The sequence below is a fragment of the Crinia signifera genome, chromosome 2 (genome assembly GCF_055691185.1).
Source record: "Crinia signifera chromosome 2, ASM5569118v1, whole genome shotgun sequence".
Classification (NCBI taxonomy): Eukaryota; Metazoa; Chordata; class Amphibia; order Anura; family Myobatrachidae; genus Crinia; species Crinia signifera.
In genome coordinates this window covers 227,171,289-227,192,790 of record NC_139218.1, presented here as the reverse complement: position 1 = coordinate 227,192,790, position 21,502 = coordinate 227,171,289, and the positions used below count along the sequence as shown (strand labels likewise).

The window sequence follows — 21,502 nt, the reverse complement described above, 5'->3', positions numbered from 1 at the left end:
TAACTTCACAGGTAGGAGGTGATTGGCTGGTGATAAAAACCAGACAGTTTATCACTTCCCCGAGCTTAATAAATCTACCCCTCAGTCCCAGTGATTTTGACTGAGCCCCGTGTGTAATCAAGATGTAGTTAAGACGTCAGAGGCATGGCTAACTACATCCTGCCAGCCCAAATACACAGTGCAGGTGGCATCTAGTCAAAATATTCTTGCCTGCACAGTCTATTAGCCGGGCAATAGCGAAGCTGCAGGGCTGTGCATCTCTATTGCCTAATGTGAACACACGGGTCGATTCTGTCAACACTTCTAGGCTATTTTGACGATTGGACCCATGTGAACATGACTTAAGGTGAAAACGGGCTTCAAAAAAGCCAGTACCTGTACACAGAGTGAAGAAAAACACTATCTCAGAGATAGAAAGGGGAAGATGATTTAGACACATATCTATAACATTTGAAATGAGTACTTTATGCTCGGTCCTCATCAAAAAAAAAAAGTGGGGACTGATAGGCTGTTTGATTTACTGATTTCTGGAATGCATTAGCCAGTTTAACCTATGGGCTAGATTTTATAGAATTTACCAGTGGTTTTGGGATGTATCGAATGTCACTGACCCTAGTGACATTTAAATGTGTGGAGAGTTGCTAGATAGATGAGATGGTGAGGGTTGCTGATGGATAGTGAAATTGAGGGATTAGATGGAACTCAGGAGAGATGGAAGAGGAATCAGCTCTGTCTTGAACAGACATGTTAAATTTAAGAAGGTGCATGGGAAATCCAGTAGAATTTAGCAGAGATACAGTTATAGACACAAGTTTGAAGAAAGGGGAAGAGTATAGGGGAGGAGAGGTACCAGCATAAAGATGATATTGCAAAAAAATGATGAACTTGTCTAGGGAGGAAGTATACAGGCAGCAAACATGCAGATCAAGGATAGTTACTTAGAGGACACCCCTACTAAATTTAGTAAGGGCAATTTCAAAAGAGCATAATGCCAAATGAACATGGTTTAAGCAGGTAATAGTAGGAAAGTTAATAAAATAATTGTAGGCAATCTGTTAAGGATTTTGTAGTCAAAGGGGAGGAGAGAGATGGTGGCTGTAATTAGAGGGCCTGAGTCATTGGAGAGGCAAAAGTATGTTTGAAAGCAGATGGACAGTGCCTAATGAGAGAGAGGTTGTAGTGATGAGCATGTTGAGTGCAGGTTATGGGATAGAGGGAGTGGTGGAAGTGGGATGGGGTAAGATCAATGGAGGGAGGTGAAAGGAGGGGTGGTCTAAATAAGGGCCATTTCCAGATACTAGAGTGAAGCAAGTCAGAGTTGACAGGATGCGGAGATAGGGCCTTATTTTGGTTCATTCTTTCTGACAAAATCCTTCTTAGATGGGCAAAACCATGTGCACTGCAGGTGGGGCAGGTGTTACTTGTGCAGAGAGAGTTAGATTTGGGTGGGGTTTTACTTCAAAGTGAGATCTATATTGCAGTGTAAAAATAAAGCAGTCAGTATTTTCCCTGCACAGAAACAAAATGACTCACCCAAATCTAATTCTCTCTGCACATGTTACATCTGCCCCCCTTCAGTGCACATGGTTTTGTCCATCTAAGAAGGATTTTGTCAGAAAGAATGAACCAAAATAAGGCCCATAGTGTGGAAGCTTGTTTGGAAAAGGGGGGGGGGGGGGGGGGCAAGGAGGACCAGGCAGATGGTAATGGTCTTATGGATGATAACATTTGTGAAAGGGTGACAAAGTCAGCAATGTAGGGTGAGGAACTAAGCAAGGAAAATAGGTCAACAGAGGATGGAAGACTGAGTGGAAAATATACTATTTGGAGGAAGAAAAGACAGCACTGTAGGAAGAGAGCATGAATTTGAGGTGGGGGAAGTCTGCTTGGGTGCAAGTTTCTCCAGTTTCACTTAGTAGTTTGTGAACATTTTCCCAGATATCTGGTTATTTTAAAAACAAATGAGAAAAGAATTGTCCTTGTGTTGGTGCACAAGCAAAAATAAAATTGTATATTTAATTTGCATACACGCATAATACACACAATTCTGATTGGAAATAGAATGTCTGAGATCAAAATATAAAGATCAATTTTCCTGACAAGTATAATACTTATTTTGTATTATTACATTGTATCCTTGACAATTAGTGTTAAGAAAAAACCTATTTGAGATGCAAGTTTTTTCTGTATTTCCAGAGTTAGATTTGTTATCTTGAACAATAACAACTCAATGGTCAATGGAACACGTTGGTCTGAAAAAATCAATTTGATTACAGGTATGATGTTTTATACATATAATTAACTATATGACCAGTTCATCAGTTTTGGGAATTTACGTTTATGCATATTTTGTTATTTCTCCAAGTTTTTCTGCAAACAAGTCATTTGAAGTGCACAATGGGCCTTATTCTAGTTCACTCTTTCTGACAAAATCCTTCTTAGATGGACAAAACCATGTGCACTGCAGGGGGGCAGATGTAAAATGTGCAGAGAGAATTAGATTTGGGCAAGTTATTTTGTTTCTGTGCAGGGTAAATACTGGCTGCTTTATTTTTACACTGCAATATAGATCACACTTTGAAGTAAAACCCCACCCAAATTTAATTCTCTCTGCACAAGTAACATCTGCCCCACCTGCAGTGTACATGGTTCTATCCATCTAAGAAGGATTTTGTCAGAAAGAGTGAACTAGAATAAGGCCCTATGTCTCAGGTGACTATCTTTAATTTGACACAGCAACCGGTCCCTGTAAACAGATTTCCTATTTTGCCGTTCTGATATCATCTGGCTTAATCAAAAGAAACATTTTGGTAAAAGAGGGAGTGTGGATCAAAGGGGTTGACAGTGTCTAGGTCAACAGTCAAAAGGTTGACCACTACATGTAAAAAGTCGACATGGTCAAAAAGTAGTCACAAGGAAAATGTTGACATGGGAAAAGGTAGACACGCATTTTTACTTTTTGTATTATTTATGTCAACATAGGTTGACATGGGCACCATATAAGTGTACAGCGTCCCCTCACAAGGGCACTGTGCTTTTGGCACAGTGCCCAACTGCACTCAGAACACTATTATATTCTCCCTTTATGCCCACTGGGATGTAAAGTATGAACAAGTTTTTTTAAATAAAATCATGAAAAACTCATGATGACCTTTTCCATGTCAACCCTTTTCATGTGTTGACCTTCTGGATGTCGACCAATAGTGGTTGACCTAATGACTGCATACCTAGAACAGATATGAGATCACAATGGTGGTGACAAGTTGGTGCTAAAGTAAGCATTCTCTCATAGTTTTGATGTGTTGTTAGACTTCTAAAATCAGCAACTATTCTAAAATGAGGTTCAGGCAGGGCCAGATTAACCCATTCAGGTCCAATGTCTAGACAGGCTCAACAGTAGCGGATCCAATGGTGAGCCACTTTAAAATAAGAACGTTAACATCGTTCAACATTCAATGTAGACCATTTTTTATTAACTAAAATTACATTTAATTGAAACCAGAATGTTTGAATTGCAAAAAAAAAAATTGGACTGCAAAGGGTTAACAATGTGGCAGATGGAACTGCAGCTCCAGGCCTCCACAGAAAAATAGACCCATCATTTGGTCACCATAATGCCAGAGTCGGTCACCCCACACCCACTAGGGAAGTATTGTCCATGTTTAGAGCACTTGAATCTGAGGATAAGGGTTAATTTCTTATTCACGGTTCTTTCAAGAGGGTTGGTGTCCCATTATTCCTTATCACCTCTAACTCAGCTGCTTTCTGCGCAATTGATTTTCCCCCTATTTTTTCCTATCTGACCCAAACCCCCTTGCACTTACCCAGTATGCTCCTATGTATCTGGTCATCTAATCGCCAGCTTCCAGCTCTGCGCCCTATTATCTCATGTCTGTCGTAAGCTACTGTAAATCAGATGACTGGGGTTACAGTGTAGGAAGTTGGCGATGAGAGGACTGGGGGCACAGAGAAACTCAAAAAGACACCAAAATAAATAAATAAATAAATTAATTTGAAAATTGCTATTGCTGGCAGATCTTAATTTCTGTGTTAGGATGTAATGCAAGTCCTGTGGCCAAGAGAAATGCTGGCCAAACTCTGAGTTTTTTTTAAAGGGGCCATCATGTACTAGGTATGGTTTTGCCTTGTAAATGAATGCCCCTTTGAAAATACCTCAGAGTTCAGCAGGCATTCCGCACGGCCGCTGGACTAGCATTGCTTAAAATCCGGCCCTTGGTTTGTATATGTTTGCAAGTATGGTCTTTTAATTAATCAATTTGTACAATTACCCTCCTTGCCCACTCTACTGGAATATCTGGAATAAGACTCACCAATTTGGGGGATTTTCCAAGGAGAGTGTAGGTTCCTCCTACTTCCTGCCAATGCTCATGTGGGGATGATGCAATGACATGATTTGCGTCATTGCTATTCACTTTGACATCTCCCTTCAATATTTTCTTAGCTAGCCGATCATGTAATATAAAGTCTCTATACTGTATATATATTTACTATGTTATCAATTTGCCAATAACACATGTTTCTTTCTTCTTTAGGAAACAACCCAAATAGTCTTAATGAGTTGCCTGACCGGCGTAGTGCAGGAATGATCATAATTGTTGTCATACTCTCGGTTCTGCTGGCTGTATTACTAGCATGCCTCATTGCAGCATTCATCAATGGAAGGTAAAGAATCTCATGTACAGTATCTCACTGTGTATAGATTACAAATCCTACAGATTGTAAGCCTGGGAGCAGCGCTACTTTGCCTCTTTGTCTGATATTAACCAGTGTTCTTGTTATATTGTTGTATCCCCAACTGTTAAGTATCTAATTGATCATTATTGTTTTTGTGCTTAAATCAGTGGTTCCCAAACTTTCTTGAGTCGCGGCGCCCTAGAGCATCAAAATATTTTCATGGCACCCCTAGGCCAAATGCTACTTATCGAGAAATTCAGGAAAAAAATATTAAATTAAGTGCATTGTGTTTATATGTCACAGTTATCTGGTGAGGGACAGGATTTGCTTCTGTTTGTCCACAAATATTATGATTGGCAGTCACAAGCACTGGTTCTGCCTGGTACATTGACCATTAATAATATGAATTGATCTTGGTCCACCAACCCAAGGCACCCCTGCAAGTGTCCTGTCCAGGGTGCCTAGGCACACAGTTTGGGAACCACTGGCTTAAAGTGTAACCAGTTCCCAATTTTACCATATACAGTATGAGGATGATGAGTCCCATCCATCATTCACACTGCAGGGGTTAAATTGAATAAATAACAGATGACCTTATTCTATTTTGTTTTATTTTTTTATTCCATTAGAAGCAAATAAAACATTTACATGTTGTACAAATCGATCACATCATTAAATACATTTCTACAAATCTTATGTAGTATCATCTTAAGTTCTTATTTTCTAAGTATCTATATATCTATGTATCTATGGTCCGGTCCCTTACATCTTGGTCTCACACTCCCCCTTACCTTCCTTTAATTTAATTAATTAAATTTAGTGAATAGGGTCTTAATACAGCTCAATTCTTGTTTCGTACCGACTTGTTACTTGAAAAATTTTCTTAGTTGTATCTTTATTCATATGGGTTGTATTTCTATTATACTTCCCCAAGTTTCGAAAAGATCTTTCACCCTCTTTTCTTTTTGGAGCGTTGCCTCCACCCATTCCATCAAGAATATGGGGGAGATTCTCTAAGAATCTCCGCCCCCCTTCGCCTGTCTTCGCAATTATAATTATCGCATATGTTGTAACATATGCGATAATTAAAGCAAAGGACAGCTCTTGCGTTAAGAGCTGTCCTTTGCGGTGAGAGTCGCCGGGTCCCAGCAGGGTCAGTGCAGGGAGGAGGTCACAGGTCCGGGCAGCACTGCGCTGTGCTGCCCGGACACAGGTGAGGGGGGAGGGGGCGATGCGGAGCGGCGGGGGGTCATTGCGGGGCGGGGGAGGGATGCGGTAGAAGCCCATTGGCTTCTATGGGGCATCGCCAGATTTTTCGTTAACCCGGCGGGGGATGCTTAGAGCATCCCAAAATGCGGTAAAAACCCGATAACGGGTTTTTACCGCATTTCTTATTTAGAGAATCTCCCCCTATATCATGTAACTTGTCTTCGAAAAGTTTCATTACGGGAGCCGATTTGTCTATCCACCTGTGGAGAATGCTTTTTGTAGCCGCAGCTAATATTGCCAGTAACAGTCTTTTTTGCCCTTCGCAATCTTTACCTCTTTCCCGATTATCCCAAAGATTGCCCATTCTGGGGTCAGTGGGAAAGTATTTGATAATAATTTGATGGCGAATTGCCATACTTCCACCCAGAACTTTTTAATATGCATGCAGTTCCACAGGCAGTGAAACAAATCTGCCTCCATACTTCATACATTTATTATCTAATGCTATACCCATATTAAACCTCCTTTTAGGGGATAGATATGTTTGATGAAAGATGTTATAGAACAATTCCATATACATCATTGCTGCAATGGTTCTGACTGAATCTTCAAGGGTTTTTAAGAGTTTTTCCATTGTCAGGTGTGGGAAGTCATCCCTCCCTTTTATTATGCCCTTTTTTATCTTATCATAGTCTAATGGTTGGTCTAGGAATTTATAATGAATTGATATAATTTTCTTATATGGGATCTGCTGTGTTGGTAATGTATCGAGGGGATTATTCAGGGGATTGGTCCTAAATCCTGGCGGTCGGAATCCTAGCGGTCCGAATCCCGGTGTTCAAAATCCCGACAAGGGGGGGGGGACGTGGATCGCCCACCCTTGCGGGCTCGCTGCGCTCGCCACGAAAAAGCAAGCAAATGCGAAAAAACATGTTGCACTTCAGGTGGGACACTTCAGGTGGGACAGAGGTAACATGTACAGTAAAGCTGTGTACACACGGGGGCGATAGGGGCTGAATTCACCGGAAATATGGTCGCAGGCGACCATATTGCCAGTGATGGGAGTGTGCCCCGGCGATAAATCGCCGGGTGCGTGCTCCCGTTTTCAGCCCCATGCTAATCGCAGGACGCAGGAGCTTGCTCCTGCGACCAGCTGATTACCTCTGCGGCACCGCCCGGCAGAGGTTCCCTTTCATCAGCGACCATCTCTGGTTGCTGATGAAAAGGAGAAACTGAGCAATATATTGCTCAGCCATATATTGCTAGCAATATATGGCTGAGCAATATATCTCCCCCGTGTGTACAGTGCTATAGAGTTATATTTCAGTGGTATGTGTTTAAACTGAAATCTATAATACAGTGTAAAGCTGCATATTTCTTTGGACTACATGGATAAGCAGTTGGTAGTTACTCTACACAGGAAAAATATTACCCACCCAAATCTCTCTGTTACATCTGCCCCACCATCGATGCAACATGGTTTTGCTCAGTTGCTTGCAATTTTGCTTTACTCGTACCTCCCAACATACAGAACCCCAGACTCGGGACAGCGGCGGAAAGAGGAGGCCGTTGTAAAAGAGGGCGTGCCTTTGTCAGAATGCCACAATCATGAGCCATATCCCCAATTGCCATCACTGTGGGGGCATGCCCAGTGCTCTCGGAGCTGCTTGTATGCCCACAACCTATCTGTTCTGTGTAAATAGACGCATCTATTTACCACTGTTCTTCTAAACAGAGCATCATAGTGTCAGGGGGCCTACCAACTGCCTCCCCACTTTGGGACATTGCTGCCTGCAGGACGGACAGCAGGACAGTCCCAAAAAGACAGGACCGTCCTGCGAAAATTGGGACAGCTGGGGGTGTGTGGATCCTTAGGTTGACAGTGTCCAGGTCAACAGTCAAAAGGTCGACCACTATTGGTCGATAGACAGGAGGTCAACACATGTGTTAGGTCGACATGGTAAAAAGGTCAACACAAGAAAAACAGCGTATTAGTGTACCGCGCCCCGTCACATGGCTCGCTGCTCTCACCATGCGTTCCCACACTATTATATTCTCCAATTATGCCCACTGAAATAGTAAAGTATGAATAAGTCAATTCAAAATAAAATCATGAAAAACTCATGTCCACTTTATGCATGTTGACCTTCTGACTGCCACTTGTGGTCGACCTATTTTACTGTCGACCTAGACACTGTCAACCTAATAACCGCATACCAGTTGGGAGGTATGCTTTACGCAGTGTTCCCACTATGCTATGCTAGATTATATTGCTACGTATCAGACAATTTATTTTAATAACTTATTTTCTGTACTACTGTATAATCTTGATATTTTTATATGTACTTTTATTTTATTATATTGTTTCCAAAATGTAAAAGAATGTAAAAGATGATCTATTAAAGTGTAATACAGGTTGAGTATCCTGTATCCGTGCACCCATTATCCGAATTATTCCAAAAACCGTGGTTTTTGGAATCATTCGAATTTTTTTTTTTTACCCCCCTAACCCTCTTTTCATACTTACCAAGTCCCAGGGCGTCCACAGCAGGCCTCCGGCATCTTCTCCAGGGTCTCCAGTGGTCCCAGGAATGCATTGCGCGAGTGTGCGCGCGCGCCGGTGACGTCACCGGTGCGCGCGCACACCCGCACAATGCATTCCTGGGACCGCTGGAGAGCCAGAGAAGATGCCGGAGGCCTGCTGTGGACGCTCGGGGACTGCGTGGACACCGAGGGACCACCGGACACCATCAGGGGACAGGTAAGTATGGCTAAAAAAATTTATTCCAAAAAATGAAAAATTCCCCTATCCGGAATGCTCGTGGTCCCAAGCATTTCGGATAGGGGATACTCAACCTGTAGTGTTACCTATTAAAATGTTATTTCATTTGTGCTGACATTTTTCCTCTTTATTTTTATCAACAGTAAAGACATTTGCTGGTGTCGTAAAATTGACAATGAAGGATTTTTGGTGCAAGAAGAGATTGTAATGAATGAATACGAAATCCACACTCCGTACATTGGACACAGCATATACAAGACACATTCTAAAATTTTTGCTGATAGAAGAGTCAGAGTATACACAGTGAATAAATGACTTGTTTTATCATCTATATATATATATATATATATATATATATATATATATATATATATATATATGTGTGTCTAGTGTCTGTGAGCCTCTGAAACACTGCCATCTGTTGTCAGAGAGCGAAACTACAGCTCTTTCTCACACATGCACAAACACAGATGGTAGCAGACTAGCTTTCAAAGCTTTTGCTTCGAGCAGGCTTACTGGTTCTTATATAAACACTATATTATACATCCCAACATGGCCCTCTCCAGGAGGGACAAGATGCTCTATTACTGGACTTTCCCTCTTAAGGGCCCCATACACTACAACAATATGTCTGACCATGAAGTCAGATGGAATTTCCCTTGAACTCCCCCTGGAACTTCCTGGCAGTGATTCCATCCAATTTTTTAGTTTGGTGTCATTTTTTGCATAAGATATATAGGTACTTGTTTAGATTCACGGCGGCAGCTCTACGCTACGCTGACAATGTAGCCTAAGCTACATTGTCAGCGTAGCAGGCGCCACCGTGAAACTACACTGGGAGCAGGGTGGTGGGTGGCAGAGGGAGCAGGGTGGGCTTTATACTTACCGATCCCCGCGGGCGATGGTCACGGGCGACGGACAGCAGCTTTCAGTCCCCCTCCTCTGGCAGTGACTCCGAGTCCCTGGCACCAGCAATGTACGTAATTCCGCGCATTGCCGCTGGGGGAGCATCACATGGCTTCCCTGCTCCCCCAGTGGCACTACGCTAATTGTGTACATTGTCCGCTGCTGGAGGAGGGGGACTGAACGATGGTGCCGGGGAGTGATTGCCGGAGGAGGGGGACCCATCGGTGGATCGCGGGGACCCAGTGGACGCGGTGGCCTGGCCGGAGGAGGGTAAGTATAACGCATGACACACACATTTCCCCCACTATTCACGTCATATCACCACTATCCACGTCATACCCCCAGTATCCACGTCGGCGTGGAGTTGTATTTATAAAGTGTGGCAAGCGCAGCGAGCCCCGCGAGGGGACGGGTATATGGTTAATATAGTGGGGATATTAACCATTGTTTAGTTTCAGGGCTACAGAAGCAGTTACGTAGTTTATGTAGGCAGCATAGTGCTGTATTGGTATTTTCAATACAGCACTACGTAAACTACGTGACTGCAGCTGTGAAACTAAACAAGTACCGATATATCTCATGTGATTGATCAAGCCAAGATAAATCAAATGAGCTATATCTTATAGTATACGATACCATACCATAAGATATATGGCATAGTATACCGTAACATAAGATATATCTGATGAACTGAATTAGGGGGCTAGAGGGACTGGAAATGTCAGTCAAACTTCCTGTGATATATCGCATGCACAAAACGGACTCCTTTTTACATCCGATTCCATGTGATTCCGATAAATCAATGGTGCAGTACAAGCGATCTAGGGGCTCCTCACTGGACATCGCATCGGATCTAATCCGATGGAAAACACATATGATTTGACACTTTACAAACTATACAAATGCCTGAAACATTGCAATCGAATGAAATTTGGCAAAATCGTTGTAGTGTATGGGGGACCTTTAATATATGATTGCCATCACCTGGGGGTAGAAATCTTCTGCTTTAGCAAGTATTAGTAATAACCATAGTGCCTGCAATGTTGAAGTTATTTTTTTGCAACTATTTGCTGTGATGTTTATTTTCTTCAACACAATATAAATGTTAATAAATGTGATGCTTATGCAATAAATTCCAAATGCAATTTAACCTTGTCTTAATTCTTACTTTTATGAGCCCCCATCCACTACTGAGATTTCTGAGGGACTAGTCATAGCCAATCCCCCTTAATCTGCCTGGGAAGGTCCAGGGCGGCAGGATCGCATGCGTTATATCACATGCAATCCAATTCCTCGCTGCAGGATCCGATGGATCATTGATGCAGTACTGACCAGGGGCTGGCTGGCAAATTTTAGCCTGGGGGGCAAGTCCAGAGCACTGGCCCATAATTAGCGCATAAGTAGCCCATAACCACAGGCTGCTCTACTGCATAAAGAACACGGCACCACAGACTGCACCCTTGCGTAAAAAAAACAGGACACCACATGTTGCTCTCCTGCATAAATAAAGTAAAGAACAGGACACCATAGGCTGCTCTCCTGCATAAATAAAGAACAGGACACCACAGGCTGCTCTCCTGCATAAATAAAGAACAGGACACCACAGGCTGCTCTCCTGCATAAATAAAGAACAGGACACCACAGGCTGCTCTCCTGCATAAATAAAGAAAAGGACACCACAGGCTGCTCTCCTGCATAAATGAAGAACAGGACACCACAGGCTGCTCTCCTGCATAAAGAACACGGCACCACAGGCTGCACCCTTGCGTAAAAGACAGGACACCACAGGCTGCTCCCCCTGTATAATAATCATGCCGTGACATTACAGGCCGCTCTCCCTGTATAATAAAAGTAATGCCATGACACCACAGGCTGCTCCCCCTGTATAATATAAAAGTAATGCCATGACGCCACAGGCTGCTCCCCCTGTATAATCATTTGTGTCATGGCATTACTATTATTATATTATACAGGGGGAGCAGCCTGTGGCGTCATGGCATTACTTTTATATTATACAGGGGGAGTAGCCTGTGGTGTCATGGCATTATTATTATACAGTGGGAGCAGCCTGTGGTGTCATGGCATAATGCCATGACACCACAGGCTGCTCCCCCTGTACAATAATAATTATGACACCACAGGCTGCTCCCCCTGTACAATAATAATGCCATGACACTAGGGATGCCAATCCCGGGGCATTTTTTCAATCCCGGGAATCGGGATTGAAAATGCTCAATCCCTAGATTCCCGGGATTGACATCTCTAAGCGGTACACAGACGGTGAGCAAGGGGACCCCCCCCCCCATTCCGGCCACCCTGCTCATTTACTTACATGAGCGGGCAGGCAGACAGCAGCGGGGCCTCAGCAGTGGGTGGGTAGCAGAGCCGGAGGGTGGGCGGCAGAACCTGCAGGACTGTGCGGGGTGTGCGGTCATTGACTCTGGAGCGGATATGGGTGGTGCGGCCTGCACAGCGTGATGGTCAGAGGTCACACTGTGCAGGCAGCACTGCCCATACCCGCTCCAGGCTGCAGTCCTGGGATCGGGAACACCAGGGCATGGCATTAGATTTGCCCACGTACAGCTAATCCCGGAATACCTGGAGTTTTTTGGGCCAAATCCCGGGATCCCACCAATCCCGATCCCGGGATTGGCCACCCTACATGACACCACAGGCTGCTCCCCCTGTATAATATAAAAGTAATGCCATGACACCACAGGCTGCTCCCTCTGTATAATAATAATGCCATGACACCACAGGCTGCTCCCCCTGTATAATATAATAATGCCATGATGCCACAGGCTGCTCCCCCTGTATAATAATAATGCCATGACACCACAAGCTGCTCCCCCTGTATAATAATGCTATGACACCACAGGCTGCTCCCCCTGTATAATATAAAAGTAATGACATGACACCACAGGCTGCTCCCCCTGTATAATAATAATGCCATGACACCACAAGCTGCTCCCCCTGTATAATAATGCCATGACACCACAGGCTGCTCCCCCTGTATAATATAAAAGTAATGACATGACACCACAGGCTGCACCCCCTGTATAATATAAAAGTAATGCCATGACACCACAGGCTGCTCCCCCTGTATAATATAATAATAGTAATGCTATCACAAATTATTATACAGGGGGAGCAGCCTGTGGCGTCATGGCATTATTATTATACAGAGGGAGCAGCCTGTGGTGTCATGGCATTATTTTTATAATATACAGGGGGAGCAGCCTATGGTGTCATGGCATTATTATTATTATTATACAGGGGGAGCAGCCTGTGGTGTCATGGCCATGACACCACAGGCTTCTCCCCCTGTATAATAATAATGCCATGACACCACAGACTGCTCCCCCTGTATAATATAATAATAGTAATGCCATGACACAAATTATTATACAGGGGGAGCAGCCTGTGGTGTCGTGGCATTATTATTATAGCAGAAATATCGTTTTGTGTTTTTTTATGTGAGATTAATTCTCACTTACTGTTATTTTCTCCCTCCTGGCTGTGGCTGTCCTGCTGAGGCTCCCAGAATTTCACTATTGCGTGCTGCGACCTGTCCTGCTGCGGCCCCCCAATTCGTCCAGACTCCAGCCTGCTCCTGTGTGCAAGGTTCTTTCCTCAGCAGACGCGTGGGTGGGAGGCGTCATCGTCATGACGTCCACACCCAGAGTCTGCCACTGCCAGGGATGAGAGGGAACAGCCGGCCGGGCCCTCCTCCACGTAGCCGTGGAGGCCGGCGGCCATGTTCCTGTGGTCACAGACATCTTTAAAAAGACTACAGGAACATGGCCGCCGGCAGTGGAAAAACAGTATGGCGGCCGCGGCCAGGGACGCGGCCCGCAGCACACCTGCCAGAGCGGCCTGGGGGGCAGATGGCTCCCTGCCCCCCGGCCCAGCCCGCCCCTGGCACTGCCAATCTCTGGCTCCAAACCGATGTGTACGGGATCGCGCCTTGGATCTGAATCGGAGGTTAAACACATGCGATTTGGGCAGCAGTAGGAAGAATGTGCTGTGGACTCCAAATATGTAACTGCTCCTAGGATAATCACTATGTGGTCCATCCAAAATCCCAAAATCTATAGAATATAATGTATACAAATTATTGGAATCAAGGTTATATGGGATTCGGTCATGAAGTCGACTCAATCAAGGTCTACATACATGGGTTGACCACTGAAGGTCGACAGGGCTTAGGTTGACACCTGAATTAGGTTGACATGGCTAAGGTTGTTGGGGTTGGAAGGTCGACACGTGCATTAGGTCACCAATGGAAGGGTTGACAGTTATGAAAAACCACCTTTTAAAAAATATATGAAAAAATCATGTCGACCTTTTCCATGTCAACATATTGCTTGTATTGTCATTTTGACCATGTCGACCTAATGTATGTTGACTTTTTTCATGTGTTGACCTTTTGACTGTTGACCTATCGACTGCATGCCATTTCTATTACTAATAAAACATTGTCACCCTCACCCACAGCTCTCAGAGAGGGGACACCACAAGGGCAGCCACAATGGTCGGTCCTGTGTACAGGGTGGACCTATGGCCTGTATGCATCACCCACCCTGTACCCATGATAGATAAGCCACTGCCCTTTGGTTCTACCACTAACAACAAGTAATGGTGTGCACTGGTATTGTCATCAATGTCCATATAAACTGCCCTACAAATGTGACTATCCTGAAGACCTGCCATAAATACTGCTTTCAACCAATCTTCTGCAATGATGAATAAAGTTACTGTCCAATAAAAAATATTAAATAAATGTTTGTTTGTTTGTTTTTCAAAGTTGAAAAATGCCTGCATGGAACCGCACCCCATGTAAAGTACTGTACAAAGTGTAAATAACTCACAGTCTAAGAAATGTTTGTCCCTATAGTACATGCAGGACCAACATATGAATACATTTGATGTACAGTACATTCATAGAGAAACATGTTAACTCTCACCTGTAGACGAATCCACCTTTAGACTTCTTTACTCTTTCATTGTATCAGAAATAAATAAATATTATATATATATCTATAGAGAGAGAGAGAGGGCGGGATGTATTAACATACATCGCCGCCCTTCGCACTGCAGCCGCCGCGATGCTGCCGCATATGTACTAACATATGCGGCCAGCATCGGGTTGCGGTGAATGAGACCCCCGCGATACCTGTGATGTGGGCTGCGGGGGTCTCCGTCACCTCCCGGCGGCTGGCAGCGTCCCCCTGCGTCTCCTCCTCCCCCCTGAAGCCGGATGTCTTCCCGGCTGTCACACCAGGGGGAGGAGGAGATTTTGGTGGACGGGAGGGGGGGGGGGGCGCGCGCGGACGTCATACGGCGGGAGGCGAAAGAAGCCCATAGGCTTCTATATGGTATCGCCACCCAGGGGGTGGCGATACCCAGCCTTGCGAAAACGGGGCGGACGGGGATTGATACATAGGAAAATGCCGTAAAACGGGAGTTTTACGGCATTTTCCCTTTAGTAAATCTCGCCCAGAGAGAGAGAGAGAGAGAGCGTTGTGTTGCACTTGGCACTCCCGAAGTATAATTGTAGATATCTTTTGCCGAGTGCCTTCCAATAGCAAGCATACAGGATAGAACAAGAAAGACGTCACTCTCTGGATTTTCAGTAAAGTCAGACCATCACAGGTACAGTAACTTGATGTATCAACCTCCTGTTAAAGGTTCTAACAAAATGTATTTTTGGGACGGACCCACCTCCCACCAGGGGGCAGGCAGTGTTCCAGGTGGGAGGGCAGTTGGGAGTCCCCCCTGCCTGGTGTTGCTCGGCAGTGAATAGACGATGTGCGCATGTGCACAGCACCTTCCCGGAGGTGCGGCGCAGAGAGTGGCTGGCCATGCCCTCACTGCAGGGAAAACGAGGGTGTGGCCTCGCGCGAGCGTCGCTAGTATAGCTCATGCCTAGGGTGGCGAATCCCAGGATTTAGCCCCAAAATCGCCGGGATTTCAATTCCAGGATTGGAGTCTCCAATCCTGGGATTTCTGGATTAGACAGCATATGTCGCACAGCCGCACCGCCACCACCCAGCCACACCAACCACCTCACTCCCACTCACTTCCCGCCTGCCTCGGCTGCATTGCCTGGCTCAAGGCCGCACTGCCCGACTCCTAGCAGCAATGCCCGTCCGGCTTTATATCCAGCAGATGGTGTCAGCCATGTTTATCTCTCTTTATCACCCTGGCATTTATCTCTTGTTAAGGCTTAATACATCTGCCCCACTGATAGTAAAAATAATTTTGATAAACTCATACAATTAACAAGGAATGTAATGGAACCTATTAGCACACATTTGGCCATATACTGTATGTGGGCCCATCCACCGCATCCAGGTGCACTTCATTAGATGGGTCCCTAACATATCTAATTCTAACACAAAGTTTTACAAAATAATTTTTAATATCAGTGTTCTTAGCTCTTAGAGTGTGTATCAGTGTATGGGCAAGATGCACTAAGCTTCGAAAGTGATTAAATGGAGACTGATAAACAGCCAGCCAATCAGCTCCTGGCTGACATTTTTCAAATACAGTTTGTGACATTGCAGATCATAGCTGATTGGCTGGTTGTTTATCACTCTCCATTTTATCACTTTTGAAGCTTAATGCATCTGGCCCATTATGTTTAAAAATATAATGTTCTTTTGCATAAGATGAGCCTGTATTCTAACTGTGGGGATAATTCACGTTGGCTCGTAAAAAGCCGAATTCGGTCCGGGGACCGATGTTGCGGGTCTGCACATGCGTATCGAATATAAGCATGTGCAGACCCACAGTGCAAATGCCTTTGGTAAGTATCACACTCGCCGAGGCGTTCACACACAGCGCGGATAGGGGGCAGGCAGGGGGCTGGAGCATGGGGACGCTCAGCATTTCCTGGGCGTTCCCAAAAAAAGGTGGAGTCCCCATCTGAATGCAGGTGTGCCGAAGCATGCTCGGTGCGGGTGGCTGACGTCTTTGTCCAGGCGCCAATAAATAAAAGTCACCCTAGACCATTGAATGATTTTTCCCCAATACACTCGCATTGTGTTTCCCTTTAAACAGGTTGAACATGTTTGTCACTTGTGTCAGAAGCAGCACAATGCAAAATCTTAGGAATGTAATGTCATAAAACTGCATTGTTTGCCTTAGGGGAGAACCCTTTTTAGAATCGTCACTTCAAGTTCTCATAGCGTACGAAGTGTTATGTGTATACTAAAAGCATTGGCAGAGAAATACTCTACAACAGACCCTCACATGAATATCTGAATAGAAAAGCCAGCGATGGATCCACAGGTTACTCTGGGGTTACTCCTAGTTGTGTCTGCTATTGCCGCAGCAGCAGGTACAGTATGATGGTAATGATATTGCTTTGTGCCTTTATATAGACACCACGTGCATGCTACATAAAATCTACTAACAAAAGCAGTATATAAGACATCTAGTAACCTTCTTACTTGGTAACCAAGGGACAATCTATTTCTTTACACATATTACTGTAATTAACAGCATTTATAGTATTACATAATAGACATTTGAAATGACCCACAGCAGCAATAGCTGTGAGTAGTAGTTTTCTGTGAGTATAAATCCTGTTTCTTCTTATTACATTTATGATTTCTAGTCCTGGTAAATGGCAGAGAGAATGTAGTAGTAACAATATTCCATTATTGTCAACGCAGGCACAATGACCGCATGGCATTACTGTGAGCGGTGGTGCTGGTGTGATTTACTAGTAGTTACTTTTACATACTGTATATAACATGTGCTTAACATGATAATGTATATAACAAGAATTATGACACACACCATAGCGTGTTGTGATTCTGTTAATGATGACATTATATATTTAGTCATATATAAAAGAGTTGAAAGATATTTTAGTGGCACCATTTGACCTGTTTCTTATGCTGGGACAGCTATGCCAAGAGGCAGCTGACCACGCAAAGCATACTATCACCCAGGAGGACTTGTTTCATAAAATAGGGGGTCTGTGTTCATTCATTTTGTTAAATGCATAGAATAAGGGATTGATAAATATAATGACCTATAATAAAGTAATATATATGAATTGCACAAGGCATAGGATGCTGTATATAACAAACTTAAAATTGCTTAAAAACTTTCTGAGGCACGACTGCTTGTTCCTTATGCACCAACTTCCAAATTCCAAGATATTCACGAGTTTGGATATGGTAGGTAACACCATCTCTAAATGGGGTTGATAGGCAATCACCCTCCACAGCTCATACCTTGACCACAATATCTTTATAGTACAGGTGCATACACACTGTACAGTTTTTTTGACCAATTTCGTTGAAAGACATTTCCCTTGAACCCAGTGTCCTGGACGAAAGATGTTGACAAACGATATTGACGACAGACGAAAGACGAAAGATCTAGCTACAGTTTATAGGCTCTTTTTGAAAGATATCCAAATTGAGCTGCATGCACAGTTGACGAACGATCTTGATGAACAACTGGCGGGTATGCGCATTATCATTCGTCTTTCGTCGCGAATGCACTGAAAGATATTTTGATCAATTTAATTCAGAATGGCCTAAATGAACGAAATTGGTCAAAAAAGTTGTTAAAAAAAATTGTACAGTGTGTATGCACCTTTAGTGTATAATACAATTTTACAAGAATTGCTTAGTATCACACACAAAATTAGCACCACCTGTGGATCTTTTAATATGTGTCAGGTAGTAATAGTTAAACTATTATATACACTGCACTTTGTATGATTTATATTATAGCTGGTTTAGTGCTGATTATGCCACACTCACTCACAAATTTATACATTTGAAACCCCACTCTAGAATCCTGCGCTTGCCCCTGGGGTTACCCAATAGCAGTCTGTGTCTTTATGCTAACTCCACTACAGTGCCATTCCCTGGTGTCATGGGCAGATTAGGAATTGAAAGTGGCCTTGGAAAAAAAGTCCAAAAAATTGCCCCCTTACACACCCACATTGCCAGCCTAACACATTTTACCAATCTGACCCTGCTTCTAACTGTCATACGTTTTCAGAGGATTACGGACTGCAATGCAAACCATTGGTAGCCAGCATATGTGTGTAACTTTAATATACTGTAGCTCAAAGTTCTGAATAATAGATGAAACATATGCATCACTGATATTTTATACAACTGAATGTTGAGGCAGTATGCCAGTGATTTTCAACCTTTTTACCTTGCGGCACACTAAATAAGATTTTAAAATTGCCAAGGCACACCATGAGATCCCCACAGGGCAAAACACATTGGCCCCCACAGGAAAAAAAACAAACCTATTGGCCCCCATATAAAAAACAATCACACTGGTCCCCACAGGTAACAAAAATAAAATACATTGGCCCTTTACAAAAAAAAAGCATGTAAATAACAGTTGAACTGGTGGTGGCTGTAAACTGGTTTGGGCATCTCTAGATCTGGGGGCACACTTAGCATAGAATAGCTCAAGGCACACTAGTGTGCCACGGCACAGTGGTTGAAAAACACTGCAGTATGCTAACAATACTGGAATAAAGTTTTAGAAACTGAATTAAAATAATTGTAAATTAATGTAACCAGATGTGTTACTAACAGTTATGGGCTAAGTAGTTCAGTATAGGGGTGTATTGGTACAGTGTCTAAGGGACCCATTTAACAAGGATCTCATAGACAATGTGATCCGGAAAGAATATTACCACCCAGGATAGTAATATGTGATCCTAAAGGAGCCCGTTTCTGCGATGCACTCAGCTGGCCTCCTGCTGACCACTTTGCCCCACCAGCAGTGCGGTGTGTAGCCAATAGGCTACAATGGGTCACCGTCAACCCAGAATGTCGGTAGCCCGGAATCTGATACCTGATACATACATGCCGGTGATACTTATTATTTGTTAGCAATAGCATTGTGCATATCGCTTATTATGTACTCACTATATCATGACTGAATCGTGTTCCTGCGGTTGATTAACGATAACTCCGATCGCCTGAAAATGCATTCCAAGCTGAAGATATCATCAGTGACCGCATATTCGGCGGAAGTCTCTGAACGATATCGCTAATGATATCGTTCAGTGTTTACCCTCTGGTCATTAGTTTATGAAAGACGAGTGTTGTCATGAGTGCCTAAGGAAAGTCCTGCTGAGTTTGGCCGATGACCAGCAGCTTTCACAGCGCTGGCCATGCCCCCATAGTTAAGGAAAATGGAGGTGATCCCAGCGTTCCTGTGAGGCCACACCTCCTACTATGGAGGCTACACCTTCTTTACGGCCACATACTCAGCTCTGCCGTGTGAGCGTCCTGATCTCCAAGATGAAAAAAATTGGGAGGTATGGCCAAGCTCTGAAATGCTTCACATTCCTGAAATTGTTAAATCTCTACCATCAGTACTGTTGAGGGGCCAATATGAGGAGCAGTGTACTATGAACTAAGGGTTAATGTAAGGTTGCTTGAAGATGGGGGGGGGGGGGCAGCGTCTGTGCTGAAGGCTTATATGAGAATACACTGTGTTTACTGGGGGTCACTATGGGGGGGTAATGTATTTATTAAGCTGTGTACACTAAGGGGTGATATATGGGGAAGCTTTGTGCACTATGGTGGAGCTGTGTATACTGAGGGATGATAAGCAGGAACCCTTGCTCTGTGTCCTGTACTAATCTGACATAGGAGTCCAGCGCTTCTCAGCTTCTGCTCCATGTTGACCACTACAACCATGTAGCTGTGTGATGTCAGAGGGAGGTGCTAGTGATGCACTGCACTACTGATTGCTCCTCTGGTCACTATGCTAAAGTGTCTATGTACTACGCCTTGGGTGGAGTCCCCTAGGGATCCATTATATCGTAATCCTGCACTAGGTGGTAGATCAAGCGATTGTCCTTTGGCATAGGCATTTCAGTATGTCGCCCATCTCCAGATCTGAACAGGGACCAGGAGGACATTTTTGCCATTCACCAGTCATTCTGTTTCATCAAAGCATCAACCGGCATGATGCAGATATAATGTATGATAACGCGATGAAGTCTGTCAGGAGGAGATAGAGGAGCAGTATACATAAAATGGGGGGTAGACATGGCAATTACCTTTCAAGTAGGTAGCCACTAATTGGCATGGTGGGGGGGAGTGAGCACATTACAGAACATACAGAGGGGGGACAGTGTAGCCCAATAAAATAAAAACAATAAGAAGGTGGTCATAATTGCTTATGGGTGGTAATGGGCCCATTATATTAATTACTGGTGTGGGGAGCACGTTATAACAATTACTGGCAGTTGGTGAGGAACATTTTACATTTCTTTTTACAAAGTTTAAGAGTAGGCATTGGGGGAGCAAACATCCATCTTGCCTCCTGGTGACTGGAAGAAAGTTACACCACTTCCTCTGTGCCATACTTAGGTATTACTCATCTTGAGTTACCCACTGCCTGTAGTCACTTCTTTGTTGACTTAGATGGTGAAGGCAATTGAACTGTGCTGTTTGTAATAGTGGTGACCAGGATCTCTGCAGATAAAGCTAGCACAGTTAAAGCAAGCTTGCAGTGGTGCAGTGTTTGGCGCTATAAGCACTGACTGATTACCCGGCAGCTTACAAGCTGACTGGCATTGGCTGTATCATTGAAGCCACAACAGGGCTTTAATGATGGCAGCGAGGCAGAGGGTAAAAGGAATTGTCTCTCTTGGAGTAATTTGTATTAAACATTCAGAACCACCTATAAATTCACATTTGCAGATAGAATGTTGACATACTTCATTCTTTTGATTCTATCTACTGTCTAAATGCTGCCCCACCTTCTGTTGCTTTGAGGGTTTTACTGGTTGCTCCAAGAAACCAATTTACTGGAGGCAGTAGGTTGGAAGATATGTCTATGCCCAACCTCCATCCAAGTGTAATAAGCAATAATTGTCTGCAACATGATATATAT

The 21,502-nt window shown here is 43.9% G+C and overlaps 1 protein-coding gene across 2 annotated transcripts in view; it reads left to right on the top strand.

The window, feature by feature from the left end:
• LOC146060581 (uroplakin-3b-like protein 1) overlaps nucleotides 1-9,021 on the top strand; it is a 90,152-nt gene extending 81,131 nt beyond the window's left edge. For both annotated transcript variants that reach the window (XM_083173947.1, XM_083173949.1), the window contains 3 exons: nucleotides 2,197-2,276; nucleotides 4,554-4,683; nucleotides 8,830-9,021. In XM_083173947.1, the coding sequence (XP_083030073.1) occupies nucleotides 2,197-2,276; nucleotides 4,554-4,683; nucleotides 8,830-9,001 (382 nt within the window). In that variant the 3' untranslated portion in view covers nucleotides 9,002-9,021. The remainder of the gene's footprint in view (nucleotides 1-2,196; nucleotides 2,277-4,553; nucleotides 4,684-8,829) is intronic.
• The last annotated feature ends 12,481 nt before the right edge of the window (nucleotides 9,022-21,502 follow it).